This window comes from Myotis davidii, unplaced genomic scaffold (genome assembly GCF_000327345.1).
Source record: "Myotis davidii unplaced genomic scaffold, ASM32734v1 scaffold657, whole genome shotgun sequence".
In the NCBI taxonomy this organism is placed as follows: Eukaryota; Metazoa; Chordata; class Mammalia; order Chiroptera; family Vespertilionidae; genus Myotis; species Myotis davidii.
The window spans coordinates 984,403-995,711 of NW_006287917.1; the positions used below are offsets into that span (position 1 = coordinate 984,403).

The window sequence follows — 11,309 nt, forward strand, 5'->3', positions numbered from 1 at the left end:
TCTTAAAAAGTTTGAAAAGCAGTCCCTTGAGCCCGGCATTTCCTGAGGCGTAGGGAGTGTGTCCGAAGCAGAGCACACAACTGGATAATGAGTGCTGCGCTGATGTATGTAGGGCTTTCAACCAGAGACTTCCTTTCCTCTCCAATTTGTTTGTGAAATCCTCTTCCAAAAGCCTGCATCCGAGATTCCATCTAGTTATTTCCATTCACCTCCATCGACCAAGAAAACCAGTGGAAGATTTCTTGACTATTTCACCATGTTGCCAATCAATACTGGAGTAGCAAAAAAAATATTTTCTGGAATACTGTTTTGTAATTCCCTTACTGGGGTGCGTTGTGTTGCTGGAAATGCTCTTTATAATAATCATTCTTAAGCTCCAGCTTGGCTATCTTCTCTCATGAACTGGGGCCACTCCTCCTTGTAAATGCTGTTCCCTTAGCATTGCCAGCTAAACTATTAGCATATGCATTTGGGCTTCTTCGTTCCTTTCTTTTGAGAACCTGCTGCAGAAAAAGCTCCTCTGTTCTTTTCAAGTCCCACCACTGGAAGAATGGTCCAAAGACCCAATGAAGACATTATCGCGACTGGAGGCACTGTTGTTGAAAAAAATTAACGCAGTCTTAATACACTGGAAATGTTAAACTGTGTCAAGTCGGCTTAGCAGAGATTTAGCCATGCCAGTGAGCAGTGATTTTAACTTTCCTTGGCTGCTGCAAACAGGGCAGCTATGAACTATGACAAATGTAGATTTTTTTCAAAGCAATACAGAATACTAAAACAGAGGAACCTTAATGAAAATAAACCACACAGTCTTTCTTAGCCATTCCAAAAAGAGGCAAAGCAATTATGACTATTTTCCTTTCTAAAGTAATTATTAATATCATTTTGTGCATTTCATACTGTCACTTTTTGAATACTGCAGAAAAGAGATTTAAAGTTATAATAGAAATACACATGCTCTGATAGGCTCATATAGATAGCATTCACAGCTCAAGACCTGCATCCACTGTCATCTTTCTTCCTCCCATTACAGCTATCCTCAGGTGCCAAATGTTTTTGATTTTTAAATAAGGATAGTAATAAAAGGAGGAAATGTCCTATAAATTTCAAGTTCAGTTGACCCAGCCTTATACTAAAGGTAGCCTTATGAAAAACTTTTCCGGTGAGGCAGAAGTACATTTTTGGCAGAAATATAGGTAAAACCTTTTTTTTCTTTTGCTCAATATCCTTATTTTGTATGTATTTTTTTATTTCATATCGACTTAAAAAAAGAACTCAGAAATAGAAATATATCCATTGGCCATATTTTATCATTCTCCACTTTTAAAAGCTATAATAAATACACTGCTGGATTTCCTTTTCCTGGTACCTGTTTTAGTGTTAAATTTTAAATCAAATCTCCCAATATAAAATATTAAAAGCTAGCATTAATTTACTCAAATATAAATTTAAAACTTCAAACCTCCCATGACAGATTTGAATAGAATCATCAGAGCTCCCTGATTCCAAATATGATCATGAGACCCTTGAAAGAGAGTGAACCTAGCTAAATTTTAAGGTGTCATTGAAAGTAAATGTCTGCCTCTACTCAAAAAACAAATGTAAATATCTTGAAGTATTATTATCCCTGGATCCTCATCTAAAGGGTGGCATTCACCTGAGGATTACTGTCTTGATTTCTTAGACATTGAAACATTTTTTAATATGCTTTACTACCTAAGTATTAAAATGTCTATCATAAAACCCTATGTTGAGTTCCATTTTATCCTCAAGTACAGTAAGTTTCACTGTATTGACCAACAGAACACCATTTTTTTAAACTTTCTCCATGAGCAAATCTTTTCTAAGCTCTTCATAACATATTTCTTTTAAAAGTACATTAATTTATTAGAAATTAAAAGCAAATAAATTACCATGTAATAATTCCACATGAAATTACAATCAACTCTAAGAAAAATAATTTATCCACTTAGGGGACAAGATGTATTGTTCCCTGTATTTCTATGCCCTGTGCCACTTCATTCTATACATTGTATATATTAGCAGTAGTAGTGCATTCTTGAGATATTTTATTTTGGAATGATGCTAACTCTGTCTCTTTGCCAATTCTCATACCAGGTTCCAAGTAATAAATCTACAATACAAAGAGAAATGAATATTCCTTCTAGGGCTAGGATGTGAACTTCACAATTAATTTGGGTACCTATTTTCATTGAATTTCCTTGAAAACAATCTGTTCCTGGTGCCCAGTGATAATTCAGTTGGGACTAAAAGAAAGGGGAAAGTACAGTGAAATGCTAAAGTTCAGAAAAGTGACCCTACAGGACAGTTTGGTTCCAGGATGGAAAAAAAAAGAAGACCTGGTTTGATCAAGTGATGTGGACTCTCTAAGCAGTCTACCCATTCTGTGATTTGGGGAGAGAAGTGGGGGCAGCCCTACAAAAGCCCATCTGGATTGGGAAGAACCATCTGTCTAGATTAGGGGGAAACAGAAAGAAAGGGAGTATGGAAAGGAGAACCAGATAAAATTTGACTGGAAAAAAGCAAACTCCCAAATGTTGCTAAGCCTTGATAGTAACAGTCTTTCCCAAGCTCCTGCTATTACCAGCAAGTGATCAGGAAGACTAGGAGCTGTTCCCGACTGTAAATGAATTGTACAATGGCTCTGCTGCAGTTCTGTGACTTCCAAACCAGGAATTAAATACTTATTAAGAAAAAATAAATAAACATTTTCTATGTTAGTCTCCCAGCAAAAATGTACATGTTTTGGAGACTTCAAAGGTATTATCTGAGTTCACATTTAGCCACAGCTTATTAATAACCCTCAAGCTGTCAGAATCTCTATAGTAACCATTTACAATTTTATACTGTGAAAAAATACAGATCAGTGAAAAGCATAAAGATAAATTAGAATTCGCTTTAAAGAGGGTCTGAGGCCTGGAAGATTCTCTACTATCTGTTGAAGAATGAGGCATGTATAAAATAGTTGGCTGAATTTCACTGATCTTCCCAATGTGAACAAATATACTATGTATATTGTGTGTATTTCTAGATTTCAATGGCAGCTGCTGGTGGTGTTGTAATTAGAAATCTATATAGAATATAGATGTTTTAGGGAGACGGTGCCAATCCTAAAAGATTTGTGTGGGCTACAAGTGCTTGTACTTACATTTTTCTGCACTTATAACTGATTTGGTTTTAAAAAAAAAAATGTGTGCGTGTATCTGTTCTTTTTCTGTTGTTGCAACTTGTACTATTAAAACAATAGAGAATGTTAAATTATTTTGATGTGAATTGCAAATGATTTTTTTCATAAAATTTAACATTTTTATCAGCATTGTTTCGCTTTGTACTTGTACAAATGTGTTTTATTTTAGCATTTTAAAATACACTTGCCTGTTTCTCAGTTGTCTAAATCATGTTATTGTTGGTGTTTGTGAAGTCAGTTACTTTTTGAAAAATATTAAAAAAGAAACTATTATATGACTTTAAGATTCTTCCCCTTAAATGTTTAGAATGTGGTCTTAATAGTGTTTTCTAAGACCCAAAGAGCCATAATCTAAATCTTAAATTCTGAATGATCCACACAATTGAATTATGGGGTTTACAAAGTAACCTGGGGACAGTAGATTAAAACAAAACACATTTGTGTATGGAAGTATAAGTACAAATTATTTTAATTCCACAATGATCTCTGTTGATAGAGGTAACATCAGAAAATAATATAGATTTTTTTGTGTGTATGTGTATACAAATATACACACATCCATATAGATATTTCACTTTTAAGTCCATCTATACATGTTTTTCTGTGTGTGTTTATGTTTCTGTGTGCATATAAGGGCATCTATAATAATAAAAGTGAAATATGCTAATTAGACCGGATGTCCTTCCAGACATCCTTCTGTTCGAAGCCGGGGCTGTGAGGGAAGCCCTAGTCCCAGGTGCCAGAGGGAAGCTGGTGCCAGAAGCCAGGGGACGGAAGACCTACTCTTGCACAAATTTCGTGCATTGGGCCTCTAGTATCTACATAATTTCCTGGGGAAAATTTACTTGTCAAATCACTTTTTGCTTTGATGAATTCTTAAGCAAATTTATATTCCCTGAATACAAATAAGCTAAATCCTAAAAGCAAAATGTAGGCTAGATATTTAATGCATGGATGAGAAAGACAATGTAGATTTTAAAATATAGCTTCTCTCTGCTTCCCTATATTGTAATATTTATTAACTTCTTATTCTTATAGTATATATGGAACACAAAATGTTTGATCTTAAAAAGGAAATAATTTTTTTTTGTGCTTTGTCAGACTTTCTTGGTTTAGTGGCTTCTATTCTAAGTAATACAAATGGTCATATGTTCATATAAACTTGAGGTTGAGCCATGGTCAGTTTGGCTCAGTGGATAGAGCTTTGGCCTTCGGACTGAAGGGTCCAGGTTGATTCCGGTCAAGAGCACATGCCTAGGTTGTGAGCTAGATCCCCAGTAGGGGGTGTGCAGAAGGCAGCCAATCAGTGATTCTCCGTCATCATTGATGTTTCTCTCTCTCTCCCTCCCTTCCTTTCTGATATTAAAATGAAACAAAACAAAACAAAACAAAAAACCTTAAGGTTGAGGTGAGATCATTGATATCTGGACCACGTAGAGAAATTATATTCTAAAGATTAAAAGAGTGAGATTCCATAGAATTATGGAAGCCAGTCAAAACCATCTAATGCAATTGAAATTACATTGAATTGAAAGTCAGGATCTATTGCCCTGTCCCATATGACCTTGGATAAAGTGACTTCTTTATGACTCAATTCCTCTTCCTTTATCTTTTTCTTGTTTTGTTTTGTTAATCCTCGCCTGAGGATATTTTTTCCATTGCTTTTTCAGGGAGTGGGAGGGAGAGGAAGAAAGAGAGAAACATGGATGTGAGAGAGCCACATCAACCAGCTGCCTCCTACAGGCACCCCAACTGGGGCCAGAGAGTGAACACGCAACCCAGGTATGTACTACTGACCTGGAATCAAACCGGAAACACTTTAGTGTGTGAGCCACTGCTCCAACCACTGAGAAACACTGGCCAGGGCCAATTCCTCTTTCTTTAAATGCAAAGTGAGTTACAATAATCTGTGAGATTTCTTTCATTTACATCATTTCTGGTACATGATAAATGCTCAGTAGATAGTATCTATTCCTAGTGGCAATATATACAGTTATATTCAGTAGGCAGCTTAGATACGTTGTGTCCAATATTACTTGTGGAGTTATAACAAATTCTTGTCCAACGTAAAGCATACATCTTTGGAGGGTAAGCCTAATGACATTTGAACTCATATGCAACCTTGAAACTTTTCATCTATAATGTCTTATAAACTAACCTTAAACACCACAGAAAGAATTCTTTTCTTTTTTAGTGATCTATGCTTAATGCTGGCCAGTTTTGTAGTTATACTGTGCATGAATGACAAGTTTTAAATATAAACAATTTTAAAACATTTATTTTTCTAGGGTAACTAGCTAGCTAGATAGGTAAGTGGATAGATTTATATTAATGAAATTATCTCCTTAACAAAAACATAGTATTTACAGATTTTTGTCAAAGTATTTCAAAATTTGAAATCAGTTACAGTGTACTCTATTATTTTAAAAAATTATTTTAATAAATTCTATGAAGAAAACTTTTAGAATCAGCTTTTCTCTACATTCTTAGAATTCTAAACCAAAACTATTTACAGGAAAACATTGCTTAACCTTAGCAAGGATAAATATTTTTAATTAGCTTTTACTCCAGACCAAAGGCATATATTTTTGTCAGGGCATATAAGTCTTTTTGACATATGTGTCCTATATGAATATTTATATAAACAGGCTAATTATGTATTACATGTATCAGACACATTTAGCTTATTTATATGTAGCTCATATTTTTACTCATTGACATAAAGTAAAGCTTTTCATAACTATATTTCTATAACAGGATACATTAGATATAATAAATTATATAAATGATATGTTCATGAAAATTATATAATATAGTAAATTGACTATTCTGAACTGCTAAATAGTAATAGGTGATTTATAAAATAAAATTTTTTAGAGTTTTAAAAGTTTGGAAAACAAAATAACTCTAAGTTAAATGTCTGTCTTCATCTCAGAACTTGACAGTCTTTAAATAGGCAAATATGCATTAACTCAAAATCTTTTTATTTTTAATGATTAGTTTTCTCAGAGTAGTTTTATGGAACACATTTTGGAAATGACATAAAATTTATACATACTTTTTCTTTTAGTCACAAAAGTTAATTGCTGTTTCCATAATGATCTCCAAAGGCTTTTAGAGCAGAAAATATGAATTGATACAGTGATAGCATTACTTTCAGAGCCATCTCACTGAACCATGGGAAGTCTTGCTCAGCTTTCTTATTCATTCTCTCTCTATTCTGACTTCTCAGAACTCTGCCAGCACATATGCTTGACTCTCAGGGGCCAACGAAGGGTTATCATTCCTTTCTCTCTTTTTTTTCATCATACATGTTGGATGGTTCCCTTGACTTCAACAGCCTCAGATGAATCAGTATGTGAGATACTAGCATTCGTTAGTAGATGCTGAATAGACGGTGAATTGTATTCCAAGAACAGAAGTAAAAGAAAAGAAAATTTAGAGGACTCAAAAAGGTAAACACCAAGAATAATCAAATATATTTAAAGCTTTATGCCTGTTAAACAGAGAATAGACATTATTTTTAGTTACACTGTGCGTGAATGACAAGTTTTAAATATAAACATTAAAAAATCATTAACCTTGGATTTGATGATAAAGGACATTTTAATTTCAAAAATGAAAATTGTTGAAGTCAGTGAAGGCTATATTCACTGAATTAAAAAACATGAAATTTTGAAATCTGTTCATTTGGGATATTTCTCTAAGTGCTCTTTTGAGATGAAGAGGAAAACTTCTCTAAAATCATGAACCTACTTAGCCCTGGGTGGTGTGGCTCAATTGCTTGGAACATTTTCCCCTGCACCAAATGGTTTGGGGTTTGATTCCCTGTCAGTGCATATACCTGGATTTTGAGTTCAATCCCAGTTCAGGATACAGGAGGCAACCAACTGAGGTTTCTCTCTCACTTAGATGTCTCTCTCTCTCTTCCCCCCAACTCCCTCCCTTCTTCTCTCTCTAAAATCAATAAAATCATATCCTCAAGTGAGGATTAAAAAATAAATAAAATCATAACCTACTTAAAATGAACATTGGTGAGTACTTTGCATATTTAAATCTTCATAACAGCTAAAGATAGTCCAAAGAAAATATTTTACTCTAAATGCATATGTTTAAAAAAGATTAAAAATAAATTTTCAAATGAACATATTAGAAAATAAACAAAAACAGAAAATACAAATATTAAGTCAAAATTAATATAAGAAAACAAAGTTAACCAAAATTAAAAGTGATCATTAAAACCTGTCTTTTAATTTGAAAATACCAAGACATTGACATTCATTGAGTCTCATTAAACATAATCAACTAAAAGAGAAAAACCACAATTAACATTAGTAATAATAAAGGAGTCGTAACTACATGTATAGAGGATATGTAAAAAACACTAGGTAAAATTTTATACTAAATAATTTTGAAAATACAGATTAAATGAATATTATTCTAGGAAAATATAAATTACTGATTGAAACAAAAACCAGTAGAAAGTGCATACCAGTAATAACAGAATATGATAAAAGGAAATTTAAAATAACTAAAAAGCATAGGCCTAAATATTTTACAGATAAATTTAATTATGGTAAATAATATCTAATTTGTTATGATAGGATTTTCTTCTTTTTAAAAAAATATATTTTATTGATTTTTTACAGAGAGGAAGGGAGAGGGTTAGAGAGTTAAAAACATGTGCCCTTGACGGGAATCGAACCTGGGACCTTTCAGTCTGTAGGCCTACGCTCTATCCACTGAGCCAAACCAGTTAGGGCAGGACTTTCTTCTCTTTTAAGGCTAAATAACAATCCATTGTACTTATACTTATGCACCACATTTTACTCGTATTTATTCATTCATCCACTGATGGACATTTCGTTGTTTCCATATCTTTAGCTATTACGAGTAACTGAAGATTAAATATTTCAATACATGTTGCCCAAGACCCTTCTAAAGCATTTTTTGTTGTTTAGGGAGAAGTATATGCCTTTATTGGCAGAGCCAGCTCCTAGAGCAGCGGTTCTCAACCTTGGCTGCACATTAGAATCACCTGGGAATCTTTTTAAAATCCTGATTTCTGGGCCTCATCCTCCGGAAATTCTGTTGCTTTGTTACTAATGTTGTGGCCCCATCCCATAACAAAGAAACAGAATTTCTGGAGGATGAGGCCCAGAAATCAGGATTTTTTAAAATTTTTATTTATTTATTTATTTTTTTGCCTGCAAACCGAGGCTTTATTTTATAGCCAGATTCCATGAGGCAGAGTAAGGATGTGGCCAAGATGTTTACAATGTTCTCGTGCTTTTGAATCTACTCAATCACACGCACCTGATCAAGCTTTGTTTACTAGCTGCACCTCCCACAACCCGTATCACTAGCCACCCGGAGCCGCTTTCCACACCACCTCAGAGACATTTCTGGATTTTAAGAAATAAACAATACACTTTATTTATTCAACAACTAGGTCATTTAAAACGTGTCAGCCACTTTCTAGGGCACCTTCCCGGGACTGTGGGCTTCATCGCAGCACAGGTACAGCGTCTGGGCATCTTCATCTGCATCTCCTGGTGCTACTGGTCGGGGTGTCTCTGGGGCAGTCCGGGAGGGTGTCCCCAGGCTGAGTGCCATGGAGGCCGCTGCTGAGCGCTGCGCCTGTAAGTAGGCCCGGACCTGTCTTAAGGGCATGTTCTGCGGGAACAGGGCTTCCTGCCCCCCCATTCTGACACGGACCATGCGGAGGGATCTCGGGCACTCAACCATCAGGTACTCCATGAACGCCTCCATGTCTCTGCCACTCGACTCCCACCGCTCCCGCCACGCGGCCCGCTCGGGGCTGGGCCTGCTGCGCAGGAACTGCTCCACCGACAGCTGGAAAACCATCTCCAGATTACTGCGCCGGTGTGGCTGCAGCCACGCGCACAGGGACCAATAGAGGGCCTGCAGCTCCGCCATCGGATGCCCGCCGTTGTTCAGTGAGATGAGCCCAGGGCTGGGGACGCCAGGGACGCCGACCTCCTCTCCCTCCTGGTTGACGGGTCTTCCGCGAGATCTACGCGGGAAGTTTCCTCCCCGGGGACCGTTCCCGGCTGGTTCATCTTGCGATGCCATTCTCCTCACGGACACAGACGGTCACGCTGGGTGATCCCGGCCCAGCGCTGAGCGGCTGTGGGGCTTGGCTGTCAGCGCTGGTGCCGCCCCGGAAATCAGGATTTTATCAAAGATTCCCAGGTGATTCTAATGAGCAGCCAAGGTTGAGAACCACTTTCCTAGAGGTTGTGGGTACAAGGAGCGGGTGGTCCCCTTGCCAGGGACACGATTTCCACCTGTTGCAGGTCTTGCCCTTGTGGAGCCCACCATTCCCGCGAGATGGTCACGTCCCACAGGTGCACCTTCACCACCTGCGGCTTCTCCGGGGGCCCCGCCTCCTTCCTGGCCACTGGGAAAGTAGGAAGCCCCCAAGGCTGTGTTTGGAGCCAACGCCGGGCTCCCAGGGCTGCCTCAGCTGCTCTGCCCCGGCACTGCTCGCCCAGCCTGTCAAGGTCCTCGCCAAGGTAGGTGACCTTGCGGAAGGCCCGCTGCTTCTGCTGCTCCACTTCCGCCATGTGTTGGTCCTTCGGAAAGCTTTCGTTGTTAAATATATATATGTTGTGGGTTTTTTGTGGGGTTTTTTTTTTTTGAGAAAAACAATATTCACTCTCAGTTCTCCAGCCGTTCTCACTCCTCCCTCTTGCCCACACACATCCTGACCCATTTCTTCCCGGCCAGTTCAAACCTGAACCTGGTTACTGCCCTTTTCACGGAAAACAGCCGGTGCGAGAGATGCAGGTGGAGGAGGCTGGAGAGGAGATGGGGTGGGCCCCTCAGAGGCTTCACGGGACCTCACTGGCTGTGTCAAACCCAGAATAACCAACACCTGGGCTAGTTACTCTGGGGAGGGACAGGGAGGCGGTCTTGTGGAAAGTTGCACAATTCTCTCATGTTGGGAGGTGGAGAAAGTCGAGGCACGGTGAGTCTCACTCACGTTGTCAAAAAAAAAAACCAACAAAACTTAATTTGAGTGTTGTCAAGTCATGGACACTGAGAGGGATTGTGAGGGGATGAGCAGTTGGTAAGAATGAAGTGTGGGTTCATCATGCTCATTCAGACTGTTAAACACAACAATTAAGCACTGAGTTGTTTTTGACTGTTTTCCAACTCAATATTGGTTTAAACATAAAGGTGTCTAGTTTAATTTAGAAATAAATCATGAACAGGATAAATATATGCAGTTTGTTTTTAAACTACAAATATATTTCCTAATATCAGATCATGATCACAAGTATTTTGCCACAATATGTGGTGTTATTTCAGCCTACCTTTCAGTTACATTCAATATCTCAACTAAACATAAAACAATCTCAAGTCTTATTGTGTCATCAAAACATGATTTCTTTCCCCTCACAAATGTAATTCAAGTATATTTTAAGAAGCTTTTTGATAAATAGAAAAGATTGAAGTTTGTCTTTATATATAATTCACTCAAACAACAAATAATGAGCGCCTGCTACATGCCAGGGCACTTTTGGAGATTCTGGGGGTTGAGCAAGGAACAAAACAAAATTATTGTTTGCATGGACCTTACTTTTTATTATATGCATGAATATGTGTATGTTGGCAGAAAAGACAACAAACAAAAATTAACAAGCAAGGTCTAATGTGTATAAGAAAGTAAGTGTTGTGGAGAAAAATAAAGCAGATAACAGATATTCAGGAAAGGGAAGTAATTGTAAGTAAGATCATCAGGAATAGTTTACTCCTATGTATATCTGAGAAAAGACTTGAAGGAGGTACAGGAGCAAATGGTGAAATTTTCTGTAGAATGCATATGCCAGGCAGGGTAAACAGTAAGCGCAAAGGGACTGAGGAAGGAGTGAGCCTGGAAATGTTAGGAGCTGCAGCAAAGTTTGGAGACTGATGTCAGTAAGCCCATAGTTCACTCAGATGGAGACTATTTTATTTTATTTTAATATATTTTATTGATTTTTTACAGAGAAGAAGGGAGAGAGACGGAGAGATAGAGTTAGAAACATCAATCAGCTGCCTCCTGCACACCCCCCACTGGGGATGTGCCCGC

General features: G+C 37.6%; 1 protein-coding gene across 1 annotated transcript; it reads right to left on the reverse strand.

Annotated features, from left to right (window-relative positions):
• Nucleotides 1–9,462: 9,462 nt before the first annotated feature.
• On the reverse strand, nucleotides 9,463–9,798 carry LOC102764149 (40S ribosomal protein S15). The gene has a single exon (XM_006759766.1). It carries the CDS (start codon nucleotides 9,796–9,798, stop codon nucleotides 9,463–9,465), a length of 336 nt encoding a protein of 111 aa, XP_006759829.1.
• Nucleotides 9,799–11,309: the final 1,511 nt, after the last annotated feature.

Coding starts and splice junctions, on each gene's coding strand:
- LOC102764149 (XM_006759766.1), bottom strand. CDS start 9,798: ATGGCGGAAGTGGAGCAGCAGAAGCAGCGGGCCTTCCGCAAGGTCACC.